This window comes from Sminthopsis crassicaudata, chromosome 4 (genome assembly GCF_048593235.1).
Source record: "Sminthopsis crassicaudata isolate SCR6 chromosome 4, ASM4859323v1, whole genome shotgun sequence".
Taxonomy (NCBI): Eukaryota; Metazoa; Chordata; class Mammalia; order Dasyuromorphia; family Dasyuridae; genus Sminthopsis; species Sminthopsis crassicaudata.
This window is the reverse complement of record NC_133620.1, coordinates 131,138,426-131,158,315: the sequence shown is the minus strand read 5'-3', so window position 1 is coordinate 131,158,315 and position 19,890 is coordinate 131,138,426. Positions and strand designations below refer to the sequence as shown.

General features: G+C 33.1%; 1 protein-coding gene across 13 annotated transcripts in view; it reads left to right on the top strand.

Annotated features, from left to right (window-relative positions):
• MAP3K4 (mitogen-activated protein kinase kinase kinase 4) overlaps positions 1-19,890 on the top strand; it is a 120,227-nt gene that overhangs the window by 17,499 nt on the left and 82,838 nt on the right. For 12 of the 13 annotated variants that reach the window (XM_074309366.1, XM_074309365.1, XM_074309373.1 and 9 more), the window contains exon 2: positions 18,021-18,211. In XM_074309366.1, coding sequence (XP_074165467.1) covers positions 18,021-18,211 — 191 coding nt within the window. Of the gene's footprint in view, positions 1-18,020; positions 18,212-19,890 lie in introns of those variants that run through there. The other variant, XM_074309378.1, reaches the window with a different exon arrangement.

The following is a 19,890-nucleotide window of genomic DNA, read 5'->3' as shown; positions in this document are numbered from 1 at the left end:
GAAACAGAAGCCTAACCTCAGATTTAGGAGCCAAGTATTCTTTTGTTTGTGTGTTTTAAAAGTTTTTTTTGAAAGAAAAATAAAAGGGAAAGGGTTTGAAGGCTCAAAGAGGGAGCTGAGCCTTACTGGAATATACTTAATGGCAAGGAATCCTGATCATGAATCATGAATCCTTTTCCTACTTTCAGTCCAATTCCCCTCCCCTTGCACAGAGAATGAAACCAGGTCCTAGGCTGGAGCAGGTTAAATGGTACCTGACCCTGAATGATTTTATTGCTTACGTGGAATGTTGCTTTTGACTTCTTTTCAGATTAACTCTAATAAAGAATGGAAGTATGTGAAATGGAAGATTGAAGTGCTTTTATATAGTTTTGAATAAATTTATGTTAAAAATACTAGGCTTAATGATGAAATTCTAGGTATCATGGCAACCTAGTATCTAGGTTTTGTTGAATCCAACTATTGATTCAAAAATATTTTCCTGTAAAAGTATCTAAATATTTTATTTAATTCAATTTAAAATTTTTTAGAAAGTATCTATTTTGTGCCAGTACTGGGGATACAAAGACAAAAATGAAAGTCTCTGCCCTGACAGAGCTACTATTTTTTATCGTAAATAAACAATTTAAACAGAAATATAAAACATAAAGTAATTTGCAAAAGGATCGTAGCACTAGCAACTGAGGGTATCAAAATAGACTTGAAAGAGATTATACTTGAGTTAAACCTGCGAGGGAAGGGGGAAGGGAGCTTCCTAAGAATGGATAACTAAGCATTCATTCCATGGATCTGCTCCTATTCTGACTCTCCCCCTTCCCATCTATACACAGCTTCCTGATGCTCTAAGACAGTGCCATCACAGGATGAACCCCTATGAATAATATTAACCTGTCTTGATTTCTTGATGATTAACATACCTACCCTGTCATTCTCTCTCTTTGGTGACCATGAACCTAATGTTCAAAGCTGATTTTCCATCTCTTACTGACTACTCCCTTTTTCCCCTTTTCCTCAACCCAAACCTATCAATGTCCCATTCCTATCACTATGCCCTCTGGAATGCCTGCTTGTTAAGTAACAAACTAACTTTTATCTTAAATTGTTTCCTTTCTCACTATTTCCATCTTGTATTCCTTGAGACCTGGCTCCCTTCTGATAACACTCTTTTCCTGACCATCCTTTTTATCACTGGTTTCACTTTTACTAGTGTTTCTATCATGGTGGAGGATTTGGAATAGTTCTTGCTTCTTATTGCTACTTCCTGACCTTGTTCTCTTTTGCCTCATATATGTTTTACCAACATTATTCAGTAATTTCTCTTCCTTTGAGGTTGCCCAATGAAGATTCTGTCTTTTAACTTCCAGGAATTTTTTTTTGCTTCAGTGAGGCCTGTACCTAGCCCAGTAGTCTTTTTCTCTTTTCCATCTCTTGTTTTCATACTAGGTTATTTCAACATAAATATCAGTATTCCCTCAAATATTGTTAGTTTCTAATTTCTCAATTTACTCATTTCCCATAATCCATTCCTCCACCCCATTTCAACTATATACAGAGATGGTATCACTAATCTTGCCATCACTCATAACAATTTCACTTCCACATTCATGAACTCTGAAATGCCTGTCAGATTACAATCTATTGTCTTTCTACTTCTCCCTCTGATTGGCATCCCTAACTGTAGATTTGTGTTTCATCCTTCATTACCTTCAGTTTTTTCCTAAGCTGTGAGTCCTGAACTTGTACTTTTTCCCCTTTCTCGTCTTGATTCCTTAGGGGATCACTTCCACCCTGCTCTGTCTTCTCTGGAGTCACTGGCCCCTTTGTTCTGATGCAGATCTCATTCTGCCAAGTCTCACCCTTGCATTACTCCAGCCATCTGCTGCTTCCCTCCTACTCACATGCTGCTTAATGAAGCTAGAGAAAAGAATGAAAGTGTGCTGGCTAGGCCCACTACAAATTTATGTTACATGATCTCATCTGAACCCTAACTGTGCCAAGGCGGTCCATTTACACCATCTTCATTGGTTCACCCTCCCACTTCTCACATTGGCTTTTCAAACCTTTGCTATTCCTCAAATTTCTCATGGTTTTCTCTCTCCCCACCCTCTTAGCTAAGAATTTTGCCTTATGTTTCCCTGAAAAAAATTTGAGGCCAGATGCAGGAGTTCTCTTCTCCCCTGTTCTAATCTCACATCACTCAGGTGCCTTCTCTACCATCTTCTTTATTCCTGTATCACATAAAGAAGGAGCCCTTAAAAATCATCATTCCTTTCTCCTCATTTTCTTCTAAACTTTCTGCAATTTAATTTCTGATTTTGTCATACGTAACAATAAACATTTGTATAGCCCTTACTATGTGCCAGGTACTGTGCTAAGTGTTTTATAATTATCTCAATTTCATCTTCACAACTACTATGGAAGGTAGATGCTATTATTTTCCTCACTCTTTAGATGAGGGAACTGAGGCAAACTTGTCCAGGGTCACACAGAAAAAATGTCAGATAGTAGATTTGAATTTAGGTCTTCCTGACTCCAGGCCATGAACTCTATCACTGTACCTCCGATATGCCTTAATTGAAATTAATCTTGAAGAAATTTTGAGTGATCCCTTAATTTAAAATAAAGTTTTTCTCAGCCCTCATTTTTCTTGATTTGTCTACAACTTTTGACATGCTCAAACACATGTACATACTCTGAACTCAGTTTTTTTTTTTTTTTTTTCGTTTGTAAGACAGCGATAACAACAAAAACCAACCATGAAGATGTTGGACTAGATGACTTGTAATATTCCTTCAAGCTCAAAAATGCCATGATTTTTAGGGTGCAGATTTTGGAAGTCTTGAATGCCTGACTCTTGAGTTTAGAACTTGAGTTGGTAGGCAATGGGCAGCCATTGAAGATTTTAGATCAGAGAAGTGACATGACTACCTATCACCCTCTTTTCTTTAATATTCTCTTGGTTTTTGTCATTGCTTTCTCTTGGTTTTCCTTCTACCTGACTGTTCCTTTTCAGTTCTCCTTTGCTGGATCTTCATCCTTATCATTGCTCAAAACTATCTAGACTCTCCTCTTTTTCCTCTATTCTGTTTCATTGTATGATTTCAAGCAGTTCCCATGAATTCAAGGATCATCTCTATATAGATGATAATTCTTCCTTCTCCAATTGTCTTTTAGACATAGTTCAACATATCCAAAACTAAACTCATTATCTTTTCCCTATACTCTTCCCTTTTCCTGTCTTCCCTATTACTCTTGCGGCAAGTCATCTACGTTTACAACCTCGGTGTTACCCTTGATTACTCTGTCTTACTTGTCCATGTCCAATTCAGTTGCCACTTCCTGGCATTCCTCTATTTGTAACATCCTCTCCTCTGACCTGTCACTAGATTGGTATATGCCTTCATCATGTCACACCTGAACTGTTAAATATCTGGGTGGGTCACCCTGCCTCAGTTCTTTTCCCACTCTAGTCCTCAGTTGTCAAAGTAATCTTCCTAAAGCCTTACCAAGTCATTCCTTCTATTCAGTAAACTACAGTGTCTCCTTATTACTTCCAGACTCATACAAATCTATGTCTTGAACTTTTAAAGTCCTTCATAACCTAGCCTCTTCTTACCATTATGGTCTTTGTATAACTTGCTTCCCTCACTATATTCTTTGCAGTGAGCCTCCTTGCTTTTCCTTGCACAAGAAGACAAAGGCACCCCATTTATGGAGATTTCTGATACTTAGAACCTTCCCCCTCCTCACCTATGCCTCTTAAGCTTATCTAGCTTCAAGTTCAAAGAACTATCAGGTTATCTTGTATATATCATAATTTGTACATAATGGTTTTCATGTTATTGTCAATGGTTAAGACTGATCTTCTTGAGAGCAGGATAAGCTTCTTTTTTTTTTTTTTTTTTTTGGCCTCTGTCTTCAGCACTTAGCATAGTATATATGGAACTTAAAAATAGTAGAGCACTTAATAAATGTTTATTGACTTAACTGAACTTGATCTTGAAAGATGATAGGAATTTTAGAAAGGAAAAAGTACACTCTGAGCATGGCAGACTGTAAAGTATGAAAATAAGGATGAATGTATAAGGAACCTCAAGTAGGCCAATTTGGCTGAAGCTTAGATGACATGAGAGTAATGTGTAAGGATCCTATAGTTTGTGATTTGATCCTGGAGAAATTTAAAAACAAGCAAGGGAGATTGTATTTTATCTTAGATATAATTGGGATTTACTGTAATTTCTTGAGCAGAGGAATGACTGGAGCAGCACCTGTTCTTTAAGGAATATCTGTTTAATAACAGTTAAGTAGAAAACAGTTTGGAAAAAGGGAGAGGCTTGAGGCACTGAGATAGTCTAGTGAGAGACCATGAAGCTTTAACCTAGAAGGTTTCATTCTAGGGGAGGGAAGATATAAGAGATACTGTGGGAGATAGAATCAACCAGACTTGGCAAATGATTGCCTTTGGGGAAGGAGGAAGTTCAGGGGAAAGGCAGGCAGTCAGATATTTCTGATTGGGTTTGCTTTCTTGTTATGGTATTGTTTTTATGTAATGCCAGTTTTCTAAATTTAGAAGATCCACATTCCTGTAAAATTAAGAATTCAAACATGAATTCAAATGGCTTTGGCATCTTGTTTCTCCATGAATACTATAAAAAATCTATAGGTGAGATTGAAACTGTCTGCTTTAAAATGGAAGATTTAAAAAAAAATTAAACTTTATCTCCTTTTATTTTTACATTAAGATCTATTTTTGAGGTAGTTATGAGGAACAAAAAAAAGTCTTGTTAAAGTTTGTTTTTCTGCATGTATGTTTTTATTGTTGTTCAATTGCTTTTAGTAGTATCCAACTCTTTGTGATCCCATTTGGAGTTTTCTTTGCAAAGATACTGGAATTGTTTTACATTCCTTTTCTGGCTCATTTGACAGGTGAGGTAACTGAGGCAAACAGGGTCAGTGTTCAGGCTCAAACAATTAGTAATTATCTGAGACCATATTTAAGTTCTGATTTTCCTGACTCTGGAATTGTTATGGGTTACTTAAGTTGTCCTATACATTTATACATAATTAAACTTGAAGCACAATTAGTGCTTTCCAAGTAACATTGTTTTAAATGAAAATTAAAACTGATAAAATTGGAGTAGTATCTTGCTTTGGAAAATGAAAGTATCTTGATCTTAATGTATTAATGAATTTTAATCCACCCTTGTATTTATTTAGTTAAGGAGCCCCCAGAACTTGTCTTTCTGCATTGCTGTATTTTCCAAAATACACTGGACTTGAAGCATTCAGAAAGCTCTGATTCAGCTTGAACCTTTGTAGATAAACAGATCATCTTAATGGTCTAACAGTTTAAAGGAAAAAGAATGGTGCTTTTGCTATATCATCTCTTCAGGAAGGAATTAGTCCTTTTCTTTCTTCCCTATGACTTCCCCCTTTCCCTTAACTTAAGACTTTTTCTGCACCGTTAGGCTTCTTAGCATAAGGAGCTCCCATATGCTTGTGCATATGTAACATATGTAATAAATACAGTTGCAGTGCCTGTCTGATGGACTTGAGATGTTGTTTTTGTTTAATAGAATAAATGAGTTAATTTGATTTTCTTCTACATACTTTAGTTTTAGTGTTTTTGATTTTGTGAAACATAAGGTGAATATAGTTGTAATTTTTTATATTTTATTAGCATTGGTTGTTGAATGATGAAAAAGCACATAGGAAAGTGTAGATTTTTTTATTTAATATTGTGTAAAAGCATAAGACAATTCTTTTTCCCCTTCATTTTGTTAAAAAAAGATTTTTAAAAAAATTTCATACTTCATAGAAAGCTTAATAAAATGTCAATTTTTCTAACCTATGGACTACTGTTCATAATCCTTTGATTTGACCATCAAAGCTGAATATTCAGGAGAAAAACAAATTATGCTTATATTTAAGCTGCTCATTTTTTGACACCTGTTTAAATTCCTTGGCTATTTATGTAATCTTAATTTATATGATAATCAGATGATTCATTAGAGAAATAATATCTTGCTTGTTGTCTTAGCAGCTGAGCAAATTACTTAACAGTGGATAGTCAGTCAGTAAACATTTAAGTGCCTACTGTGAATGACACTGCTAAGTTTTGGAGATACACAAAGAGTTAGTCTCTAAATTTTTAATCTTCTATCCTGTATTTTTAAGTTGCTTTACTAATATACTTTAAATACACACACATACACATTCCTTAACTGATTGTACATAGTACCACATAATACCTTTACAAAAACTGACCATATATTTGATCATGAAAATCTCACGAATGAAGAAAAGCATGAAAGTCTTTGTTTAATAGTCATGCTTTTCTTCATTCGTGAGATTTTCATGATCAAATATATGGTCAGTTTTTGTAAAGGTATTATGTGGTACTATGTACAATCAGTTAAGGAATGTGTATGTGTGTGTATTTATGTATATATACACATACATCCACATATATACACATATATAAACACATACATATGTGTATGTATGTGAATATACATGCATGTGTGTATATAAAGTATATACAGACAATTTTGTTTCCTTTTCATAATTGCTAAAGATGTAGCATAACTGAATTTTCAAAAATTCTGTTTGTCTTTTCCCTTCTTACCCTCCTCTCCCCTCTTGCTAATACTTTATATCCATTTTGTATATATTTTGGATTTCCAAATCACTTTTGTATTTCTAGTGCCTAGCATGGTGCTTGGTATATAGCAAGGACTTGATGGTTGATTGTTATCTTCATTGTTAATAGTAGTGACTAACATTTACATAGTGCTTTAATGTTTAAAAGGACAATCTTGAAAGGGAGATAACACAAGTATCATGTGCCCATTTTATAAAAGAAGAAATTGAGAAACTGAGGTCCAATTGACAGAACAGGGACTTTGAACCTAAGTCATATACTTTTCCTTTATAATATTGCCTCTGAAATGTGTTTTGTACAAGTAGAGATCTTCCTAAATAATGGATTAAGGGAATTGTTGGTAAAGAAAAATGTGCACTGGAAAAAGTGATTATAGTGTTAATGGAAAGAATACTAGCTTTATACTTAGGGTTAAAGAGTCAGAGATTAGACCTGTAGTATTATTAATACTATCAAGTCAACAAATATTTGTTGAGCTTCTCCTATGGATCCAGCATATGCTAAGCACTGAGGATGTGAAAAAGAACAAAAACCAGTCCCTCTTCTGAAATCTAATGGGTTCAAACAGCTCTGTACAAAAAAAGATATAGGTAACTTAAATGTGAGTAAATCATAGAGGGAAGGTCCCAGAGTTAAGGAAGGATTGGGAAAGATTCCTTGCAGAAGGTAGAATTTTAGCAAGGACCTGGAAGAACAGGGAATCTTGGAGATAGACAAGGAGGAAGAGTATTCCAAGCATGAAAGTTAGTCAGTGAAAATCCAGGTAAGGAAACTCCCTGAACTAGTGTAGGTATTTCTCATTCTCTGAAACTTAAAATCTTAGAGCATTGTCTAGAATAACTCTGAAAGGTCAAGCATATTCTCTATTCTAGTATTTTATGGGGCTAGTGTTTAAATTCTCAGGTCTTCTTGGTTCAGAAGAAGAGTTTGAATCCTCTTTCTGATAGGTACTGATCCACATTTCTGAAACACTATCTTTTTGTGACACTAAAGGGTCAAATCACTTAGCATCAGTGGACCTCAGTTTCCTCATGTGTAAAATGAGAAGGGTTGAACTGCATAAGTAACCCCTGAGACACCTTTCAATTGTAGATCTGTGATGTATGATCCAGTGAAGGATTTAGAAATATTACTTAAATTTCATAGTGTATGTATAACGTGTATGGTATTAAATGTATCCTGATAGTTTAATGAGATGATAACAGAACTAGGAAAGGCCCAAGTTTTTGGATGGTGTTAAGTAAAAATTAGATGACATATTTTGATGATCGTTTTTCCAGTAATAGATGGAAATAGTTCTACAGTGAGAACATGAAGAACTGCCAAAAATGTTAAGAGAATATTATTTACTTAGTCTTTTAGTACCATCTGTTGTCTCTAGTGTCCCTTTACAGTTTTAGCAGTTTTCGTTAAAATTTGTTTTATTGCAAATTGTATAACTTGAAATTTTTCTTTGAAAAATTCCATACAATGTGATTGTTCTTGGGAGGTGGGGTGGGAAAGTGATAACATAGGAAACAAATTTTTAGATGTGGAAAATTGGAAAGAAAAAAAAATCTATATTATTTTATGAGCCCAAAGTTCTTTGGGAACTAATTTTATATTCTGCTTATTTGTATTTGAGCATGTTAAAGTATAGTAAAAGCATTTAAAAAAGAGAATATTATGATTCCTTGAGTGAATCTTCTAACCAGTTTCATTTATAGTTTGTCTAATAAGGATATTATCTCTAAGCTCTTTTAAGTTCTAAAATTCTGTAGTTCTAAATTCATTTTTATTATAACTTTTTTAATGTGATTTCCCATATCACTGCAGGAAATGGTGACAAAAGTCATTTTCCCTTGTTAATTCAAAAACTATGAATTATTTCCAGAAGGAATTATGAACCATAAACAACCATTTTTTGAAATATGTTCCATATCACTAAAAGGGAAATTCAATTTAAAACAAATCCTGAGGTTTACTTCACACTCTTTATCCAAATTCTTTATCTTTGGTAAAAATATAGGAAGTCAGTGTTGGAAGGAAATATAGAATATAGAAGCACCAAAACATTGTTGCTGGAGTTAACTTCATAGGGTAGTTGTTAAATATGTTATTATTCCTAATCTAGAATAAATTAATATAGATTTCTTTAGGCCATTTAACAGTCTTTGTTGAGATACTGAACAAATGTTACACGTGAGTGAAAAAAGCAAGTGATATCTTAAAAAGTGAGTTTATAAAATTCATTGTATTTAGTGAAAATATTTATTTGCAAAGAATATATCTAGGAAAATAAGTATAAATTAGTTCGGAGTTAATTACATCAGCTCAGTCAATCTGAAATATCCTAGATTTCAAATGGAAAGAGCTATTGTAGTAAATTGCTTAGTTTAGAATGTTGACATGTATACCAAATATTTTGAGTTAAGAAAATATTGTTTGGTCTATATTAGTTATATTGAAATATTTTATTTGTGTAGACAAAAATACAAATGCAGTTTGATTTTACACAACTTACAAGAATCTTCAAATATTTTTAACAGCTTTAATTATTTTTGCAGAAGACATTGAAACTGTACCAACATATTATTCAGTCAGTCATATAACACAGTCCTTATACTCAGCAAAGAGCCTTTGAATTTTACTGAGAAAATAGAGGCTATTCAAAATGAATTAAGTCAACTTCCCTCCTCAGTTTTTCTAATCAATATCCCTCATACTCTTCTTTCTTATTCTAGTCTATGATTAAAAAGTTGACTCTTCTCTATGGACTAGAGAAGCAGACCTTTTTTATTGTTACTTCTATATGATATTCCATTTATTTCCCTCTGTCTCTTAGGTTATTCTCCATGCCTGGAATGCATCTACTCATTTCTGCCTCTTAAATCCCTTTTTCTCTTCAAAGTTCAAGCCAAGTTATTCCTTCAACAAAAAATCCTTCTTAGTCTCCCTATATAATAGGGCCATACTTCTGTAATTACTGTGTGTGCATGTGTGTGTTATATGAGGGTTCTGAAAGTCTTAGTGAAGGTTATACCTTTTTTTTTTTTTTTTGATGCATATTAAATTTTATTAAATTATCTATTTTCCTTTTTTTTTTTTTTTTTTTGGCTTTTGCTTTTTAAAATATTTTTATTTTCCCCGGTTACATGCAACAATTTTTTTACGTTTGTTTTTAAAACTTTGAGTTCCACATATTCTCCCCCTTCATCCCCACTCCACCCCCATTGAGAAGGCACATATGAAGTTGTGCAAAATATTTCCATACAAGTCATGTTGTGGGGGGGGATTCCTTCCTCCCAAAAAAGAAACCCTCAAGAAAAATAAAATTTAAAAAAGTATGCTTCAATCTGTATTCAGAGAAAATCAGTTCTTTCTATGGGTATGGATAGCATTTTTCATCATAGGTCCTTCAGAGTAATCTTGGATAATTGTATTGCTGAAGAATAGCAGTCATTCACAAGTGATTATCCCATAACATTGCTATTACTTTGTACACAGTACATTTCACTTTGCTTGAGTTCATGGAGGATTTTCCAGGTTTTTTCTGAGAACAATTCTGCTCATCATTTCTTATTCCAATAGAATTACAAATGACAATTTATTCGGCCATTTCTAATTCTCTCTCTGAGAAAAGAACTGCTATTAATAATTTTGTACACATAAGTCTTTTTCCTTTTAAAAAATGTCTTTTGGGAAACATGCCTAATAGTGGTATTATTAATTCAAAGGATATGAATGATTTTGTAACCTTTGAACATAGTTCATAATTTTTGATTTTTTCTCATTTGGGGAGTGGTGTTATTTATATTTTTTTTAAATACATCTGACTCAGTTCCCTATATATTTGAGAAATGAGACCTTTATCAGAGAAACTTAACTTCAAAATTACTTTTCACAAATTCACTATTACTGTTTTTCCCCCTATTTATTCTATTCTTTTCTTTCATTCTGACCTTCCTCAAAAGTATTTTGCTTCTAAATACAACCTCCCCCAGAATGCCCTTTTCTGTCATTCTCTCCACTTCTTGTATGCCCTTTCCTTTCTACTTTCTTGCAAGATAAAATGGATTTCTATACCCATATTAAGGGTGTATGTTATTTCCTCTTTAAGCCAATTCTGATGAGAGTAAGATTCATTCACTCCCCCTTCCTCTCCACTGTAAAAGTTTTTCCTTGCATTTTTAAAGCAGATAATTTGAGTAAAAGCTTGATTTCTAAAGCACAAATGATGATGAATTTTGGCATATTACTGGGGACAATGAAGATATTATTTGACCAGTAGTGTGTTTTCTTCTAATATATGATCAGAGTATTGTGGGAAATTACTCCACTAAACTCCTATTCCAAAATCTTATTATGGTATGGCCCTGAATTTCATTGGAACTTGGTCCTTTTTTTAAATAATAGTTTTTTTTTTCAAATATACACAAAAATAGTTTTGAACATTCACCTTTGTAAAACCTTGTGTTCCAAATTTATCTATTTCCCCCTAGATAGCAAGTAATCCAATATTAACTTAAACATATGCAGTTCTTCTAAACATATTTCCACATTTTTCATGCTACAGAAGAAAAATCAGATTGAAAAGAAAAAAATGAGAGGAAAAAAAGCAAGCAAACAACAAAAAAGGTAAAAATACTATGTTGTGATCCGCATTTGGTTTCCATGGCCCTCTTTCTAAGAGCCTCTATTGGAATTGGCCTGAATTACCTCGTTTGGAAAAAAGCCAACTGCAGGTTATACGTTATTAGCTTCCATCTACAGTAATGTATCTAAGACATCCTGTGGGTTACCCATGTCCATATTATTTCTGTCAGTGGAGTAAATGCAAATGTCCTTTGTACCTAAAATATTCTAGGCATTTGATAAATGCTTTTTGGAGTTGCATATTTTCAGTGCATTTGGAGATTTATCAGCATCTATAATAACTACACTGTAGTTCATTCTTTCTATTATTTTCTTATGGGATGAGTTTTTTTTTTATACTTTTTAATCAATCACATCTTTAAAAATAATCTTTCTTAAATTCAGAATGTACAAAACTGAACTCATTATCCTTAAACCCTTCTTCCTAATTTGCCTTTAATGTTGAAGGTGCTATCATCCCTCCAATCATTCACGCTTATAACCTAGGTTGCATCATCTTTGATTCCTCACACTTTGAGACCCCATATCCAATCAGTTGCCTTTGAAAGATCTTTCATGTATGCTCCCTTGTATTCTGATATTGCCACCACACTAGTCCAGTTCCTAAAACACAGGTCTGATCATTTTGTTTTCCCTATTTAGTAAACTTCAGTGACTCCTTACTTCAAGAATTAAATACAAACTCCTCAATTTGGCTTTTAAACTCCTTTATAATCTATCGTATTCATATCTTTCTAGTCTTAATTTTTTAAAAAAAAAATTTCTTTTTTCCCCACATTTTTTATTTAAAGTTTTTATTTTCAAAACATATGCATAGAAAATTTTACAACATTGATCCTTGCAAAACTTTCTGTTCCAAAATTTCCCCTCTTTCCTCCCACCACCCTAGATGGCAGGTAGTCCAATACATATTAAATATGTTACAATATATGTTAAATCCAATATATGTATACATATTTATATAGTTATCTTGCTGCACAAGGAAAATTGGATCACTTTCTAGTCCTCTTACACCTTTTTTATGTGTGTTCCATTGATACTCAGTCCCCTTGTAGTTCCTCAGACAAAACAACCCAATACCTAATCACAGACACTTTCATTGACTGTCCTGCCACACTCTCCCACCTTATCTCTGCCTCTTGACTTCCCTGGTTTCCTTCAAGTCTGCAGTCACACTTTCTGCAAGAAGGCTTTCTCAGTCTTTTAGTCTAGTAACTTCCCACTAAGGTTATATCCAGTTTATGTCAAAGGTGTTTGTGTTGGGGTGTGTGTATGTGTGTGTATCCTAATATTTCATATATATGTATATATACATATATATCTATATCTATATATATGTACATATATATATATATATATATATATATAGCATGTTTGTACAGATTTGTTAGCCTCTTATTTGCCATCAGGCTGGGAGCTCCTTGAGAGCAGGGACTCGATTTTACCTTTTTTTTTTTTTTTTTTAAATCTCTAGTGCTTAACCTGGCACATAGTAAGTGCTTAATAAATCTATATCTCTCTCTTTTTTTTTTTTTTTCTTTTTCTGAGGCTGGGGTTAAGTGACTTGCCCAGGGTCACACAGCTAGGAAGTGTTAAGTGTCTGAGACAGATTTGAACTTGGGTCTTCCTGAATTCAAGGCTGGTGCTCTATCCACTGCGCCACCTAGCTGCCCCCGACTTATATTTGTAAATAGTAAGATGGAATTTCATTAAATGTTCTAAAATTCTCTTGGATTTCAGTTGGTTTTCCTTTTGATGGTAAAAACTTATTATCAATCAATATTCAAGGCCCTATGCTTGAATAAAAATTACCATTTATTTCTTGCCTCTTGTTTAAATTTTATTATGAACTTTATTTTTTTATTTTTTATTATGAACTTTATTTATTATAAATTTTTATTATGAAAGAAATAAAACAAGCATTTCCATAACAAAGTAGAATAGAAAAAAAAAAGAAGATTGATTCTGGAATTGCAGATCTGAGATATACAACTTGTTATTCTTTTTAAATATACAACAAAGTTATCATGTAACTTCCCCCCTTCAATCCTATCCCCCATTCTCTGTGTCCTCCCTCCCTCCTTAGAATGGCTACCATTATTCGTGTGTGTGTGTATGTGTGTGTGTGTGTGTGTGTGTGTGTTCTCTAGATGCAAACACAAATTCATAGAATCTTGGTATTTAATTTGGGTATTTATAATAAAATGATTTGATCACTCAAAGTTGTTTTTAAAAATAATATTGCTCTTACTATATAAAATGTTCACTTGATTCTGGTCATTTTACTCTTCATTATTTTGTGTAAATCTTTCCATGTTTTTCTAAACTCATGGACCTCATTATTTCTTATAGAAGAGTAATATTCTATCACGAACATATACTCCCCGGTTTTTAGCCATTCCTTAATTGATGGGCATCCCTGCAGTTAATTTGTCACCACAAAGAGAACTTAGATGAATATTTTAGAACATAGAGGTTCTTCTCTTTTTTCCATAATCATTTGGGGAATCAGACTTAATAGTGGTATCACTAGATCAAAGGATAGAAGTAGTTTAATAACTCTGAGCATAATTGCAGATTGCTCTACAAAATGGTTGGACCAGCTCACAGATCCACCAATGATGAATTAAGGTCCTAGTTTTTCCACATCTCTTCTAAGATTTGTCACTTTCCTCTTTTGTCATTTTAGCCAATTGATAGGTGAGAGATGGTACCTTAAAGTTGTTTTAATTTTCATTTCTCTAATTAATAATGATTTAGATAATTTTTTCATATGATCATAAATTGTTTTGATTATTTCATTTGAAAATTGCTTGTTTCTATCCATTGACCATATCTCAATTGGGGAATGACTTATTTCTTATGGATTTGAAGACATTCCTTATATATTTGAAATGTGAGGCCTTTATCTGAGGAACTCAATAAATTTTTCCTCCCATTTTTCTTTTCTTCTGATCTTGCCTACATTTATTTTATTTGTACAAATGTAATTTAAATTATTTATTTTACATTTCACTGTGCTATCTTGTTTATTCATAAGTCTGATAGATAATATGTTCTATGTTCTTCAAATTTTCTTTTAATTTCTCCTTTTATATCTAGGTCATGTATAGTGTAAGATATTAATTTATGCCCAGTTTCTGCCATACTGCTTTCTAACTTTCCCTTGAATTTTTACCAAATAATGAATTCTTGTCCTGAGCACTTGAATCTTTACATTTGTCAAACACTAAATTGCTTTATCTGTTTGCTGCTGTATATGGTGTGTCTGCTCTGTTTCATTCTACCTTTCTCTTTCTTAGCCAGTACCAGATAAAACTGGTGACTGCTAAATCTCCTTCCTAGACATTTCTCCTCATTAGTTCTTTGGATATTCTTGTCTTTCTGTTCTTCCAAATGAATTTTGTCATATTTTTCTATTTCAGCAAAATAAATCTGTGGTAGATCAAGTGATTTCTTCCCTGGTCTACTTTGGGCTCAGGCAATCCACTCAAGCTCTTTGGGCCTCCCTTTCCTTTTCTATGAAATGAGTAGATTGAATCTCTTAAGGACAGCCAGGTGATGCAGCAGATAAAGAACTAGGCCTGGAGTCTTCCTGAAGTCAATTCTGGCCTCAGCCACTTTTTCACCCTGTGTACTTTAGTTTCTCACCTGAGAATTAAATGGCGAACTGCCACGTTGTCTCTACCTAGATAATTCCATATAGGATCACGAAGAGTTGAACATGATTGAAATGACTGAACAACAACAATTGAAAAAAGCTCTTTATTCCTGATCTCATAGAGTCCTATAGTATTATTGGCAAGACATATAGTCAAGAGATATTTATCTGTATATACATACAGGACAATACATATAATATGTGCCAAAATAGTAGCATAGTTATGTACCACAGTATTAGCATAGGTCAAAGAAGTGAATAATAATACTTCAAAAATACTTAATCTATATAATTAATGCTTTTTTAAAAAAAATAGTGATAGATGATCATGGTCCTTTAAAATAATGGTATTAGTAAATATTAAAAAGTTATTTATAATCTAGGTTAGAGGAGTTAAAACAAGATTGCATGGCAACACTTGTGACTCAATCAGATTAAAATGTAATTGGGAAATATTTTTTAAAATTAAAAAAAATAAATTAGAACATAGATAATGTTAATATGTAGTTTTCTTAATTAGTCAGGATGATTATTCTACAGTTTCCTTTATATAACTTGTGACATTTTTTTCATCTGTTTTGATATTTTTCTTTTACATACCATTAAAATAATCAAAATAAATGAATAATTAAAATAATTTGGAAACACTTTGAAAAGTGTTATTATCTACATTTCTTAAACTTTGTGGGGTTTTAGAAAAAAAGACAGCACTTTTCCTGAAGTAGACACCAAAGTTGAGTTTTAACAGAATGATTACATCAATTTATCTTTTTTGTTTACATTCGGTAATAGACTGGTTAGAGAAAATTCTATACTCAAATTATTTTCTTCAGAGTACAGGAGGCATTTAAACAGAAAAAGAATAAAATGCATTTTTATGTCCAGAAATTTAACTTTTAAACTCCACCATTTTACAGTATAGGATTCTTGACTAAACTATCTTGAGTTATAAAGATTACATAAAAGAGACCATTAAAATTCATGCTCTTTTACAATTTGCTCCTGTTTCCGCTCATTAGTGGAAATAGCCCTGATTTTGGAGCCACTATTCTCATTTGCAAAACGATGGGACTGGTCCCTAGGTCCCTTCCAAACCTTCAGTCTATCGTACTGTGGCCAACATAACCTACAAAAACTATTTTCAGCATTCTTCATGAACTACCAATTTTTCTGGATTTATTAACACTCTTGGATAAATGTCTATACTGTTTTTATATTGGTAGTTATTTGGATCTGCTTCCATATGCATACATATATTCACATGTGTATATTCACATGCATATCCTTTTGTAACATTTTGTAGCATTTTAAGATTTTCAGTCAACACAGAAGCATTTAATAAAGGCCACCAGATACATTTACCAAAAAAAGTATTAATAATGTATCTACAACTCTTTTACTTATGTAGGCCTGCTTCCACACATTTGTGTATAAATGTCATTTTGTAATTTAAACTCTTAAATTGCCAGTCAATAGAAAGTCTTTAATAAACCCCCCAAAATAAATTTGCATATAGTGTTAATTGCCAGAATAATTGGTGGTTTATAAATTAATCATAGTACTACTATTCCAAATACAGCATTTTTGAAATTAGATTTTGCTGCAGACTTCATAATGCTTCTAAATTAATTCAAACTAAAGTTTGAAGGCAAAATAGAATTTGTGTGAAACTTGTAAAGTCAATTTGATGATAGCTTAGGAGGTTGTTTGAATAACAAGTAATATCAAGGTGCCCTATATACTTCTGTGCTGTCAGAAATTAAGAAAAGAATCGAGATTTCCATTTTCACATTTGTGTAAATAAAATTTTTAAACTCACCCTGTGGGTTTTTTGTTTTGTTTTGTTGTTTTTGTTTTTTGGATCTCAGTGCAAGGGCAAAAGAAATGACCAAATTTTATATTTCATTTAACTATGTAATTGGAGTAGTACTACTTAACTTCTAATTGGATATGATTAATCTCCAATGTAAGGATATGATGAAAGGCAAATACAAATAAAAGAATAATATAAATCTATAAATGCTTTTTAAGTTACCAATATGCTGAATTAAAATCAAATTCAAAAGACATTTTCAAATGTCACATGAAACATGTAAAATCTAATTAGATTGGTATTAACAAAAGAACATTTACATTTAAATTGATGAGAAATGTTATTTTGAAGTCTAATAAAGCAAATTGCTATCCTACCTTCAAATTCCATTTTTCTTTTTGTTATTTGATATTTCATTATAAATAGCGTATTTTAATTTTATACATCTAAAAACATTATTCTCATATGGGGTCAGATTACATAAGAGTAGGTGCATGATTAAAAAAAAAATAAAGTGTAAAAATTTCATGTTTCAGAAGAGAAAATACTTAATGGAAAAAGCCTTAGATTTGGAGTCAAGGCTTTGTTTTAAATCCTGTCTCTGGCTGTATCACTTACTAATAATGTAGCCTTGAGCAAGTCTTAATATGAAATTATGTTTTAAAAGATAAAAAAAACCTGTGGGTTTTTTCCCCCTTAGTACTTAGTTTCTTAAGTGTTTAAATACATTCCTATAAAAGCACATAGGAGAAGGGAAGTAGCTTACTGGTTATGAGCATGGATGTTCTTCCTCCCCAATAACTAGTATGTTGGGCTGCATAAAGTAGTTCTTAAATTTCGGCTCTGGATTTGTTTTTCAGTAAAACTAAGAAGTAAGATTTTGAAATGCCAGGCAGGACTGTACTTGTTTCATTACTTAGGTTTGATACCAGCTCACTGACGGCACATTTTTAGTTTTAATTTTTATTGTGCAACTTAAGTACTCTTTATTTTATTTTGTTTTGTTTTTAAAATGTGTGATGAAAATATTTTAAAACTTTTGGTGTATGACTTTATGTGGATTTTTTTCTGCTTATGGCTCTTAACAGGCTATTTCTTCGTTGCTGAGAACATCAGGAAATGGAACTTTTGACTACTTTTTGGTGTATAAAAGGGTTGAGAGTAGGAATGAAAGAACATTTGAAAACTGCAAATTAACAGATATTTTTGACAAAAATTTTCATTATTCTTTTTTCTTTCTTTCTTAGGCAGGAGTGCAAGTTGGGAGATGTTGCTTGCAAAAACTCTGAATCTGATCCAGAGGAATTCTCAGATGAAACAAATACTGAAAACCTTTATGGTACCTCTCCTCCCAGCACACCTCGACAGATGAAACGTATGTCAACAAAGCACCAGAGGAATAATGTAGGGAGACCTTCTAGCCGCTCCAGTTTAAAAGGTGTGTCTTTTATTTGAAAAGATATATTCAAAAACAATATAGAGCTTACCAATACATAATCTTTAGAAAACATTTATTTGTTGATGCTTTATATAGAACACACAATTCTGTTGTTGCCCTGGCCTTTTCTGTCTCCCAGCTAGAAGGTAAAGTGTTTTTATTCACTTGCATCAAATTGGGTATTGGGTTCTTTGAATTCCTTTCCCTGGCATGGAAAGGAGGCTTGTAGATTCTCTTATAAGTGTGGCATGGTATTTCCATCTATCCACCCATGGGAAAATTCTAAAACCATTCTTCTAAAGGGTAAATATCATGTCCTAAAATAGGTATCCAAATTTCTTGTTGTCCACTCATTAGAGGAGTCCAGTCTCTCAAGAAGCGTTATTAAGTCCTTATGAAGCATCAGGAAGGGCAAGGCACTGGGGATACAAAGACCAAAACTAAGACAATTCATACTCTTAAGAAACTTAGCTTCTCTTAAAGATGATATATCTACAGTATAAGTACACACAGAATGAATACAGCATCATTAAAAATACAGGGTTCTTAATGGAAAAGGCCAAAAGCAATTGATTATACCAGAAGAGGTTTCATGGGGAAAGGCGGTGCTTCAGCTGAGCAAATCATCTAATAAGAAATTGTTTTGAAGGATTAAAAAAACCTCTAGGTTGCCCAATGCCTTCTAGTATTTGAATTAAGCCTATAGAAATAAATAGGAAAAGGGAAATAAGACACTTGTGAGCATGTATTCACTTTTTGAAGGGAGTAAAATATTTTTGAGGCAGAGTTAAAGAGGGAACACATTTAATAAGTAAGTAATCTGTAAACATTTTTCAAGCACCTACTATGTGGCAAGGATAACGATAGTGCCAAGGCATAGAGGTAGGTAATGGAAGGCCATATTTGGGGACAAAGAGAATTCTAGTTTAGCCAGACAGTAGAGCTTGGTGATTATCGTTTGTCCTTAGTTTTCAGAGAGGATCGTGATGTCAGGGAGGTGACGCCATGACATATAAGTGAGTTGGATTTAAGTGAGGGAGGGTTGTGCAAGATCACCCACCTCACTTTATCCTCTAGAGCCATCTGGGTACAGTGGCCAGATCAAAATGACTGGAGATGGCCCTGAATGAAAGAGCCTTTTTAAGCTAACGTCTTCCACAGCTCAGTTTGAAGCTGCACCCATTCAGTTATTAAAACTAGGTTGCAACTGAGAAAAAGAATCTCCTCTTTCACCTAGTCCAAAAAAAAAAAATCTAAATAAATTAATAAATGAGGTTAGAAAAATAGATTGGAATTGCTGCTAAGTCATCATTTTCCACCTGATCTCTAGCCTCTCGAGGGCAGAGGAGAAGGAATCTGGGGCCTTCTACTCATCATGTTCAATGCATCTATGTGCTTTCCATTTCTTGTTATGTATAACTCTGAGAAGAGAGGCTTTCCATCTTGTGGTTCCCATCTCTTGCTTTGATTTCCAACCTCCAGTAGGGGTAGGAACCTCTAGAGGGAAGAGGAAAGAAGAAATGAAAGTTCTTCCATCTAACTCTTTGCCTTCTGTTTTTCTTTCTTACTGATATTTAGCCTCTGCTGGGAAGAGGAGAGGGTCCTTTTTCTTAATGATTAAGAAATTCACACCTGGTCATATCTTCTGTAAGTCGTCATCTAAACCTTTTCTTCATCTA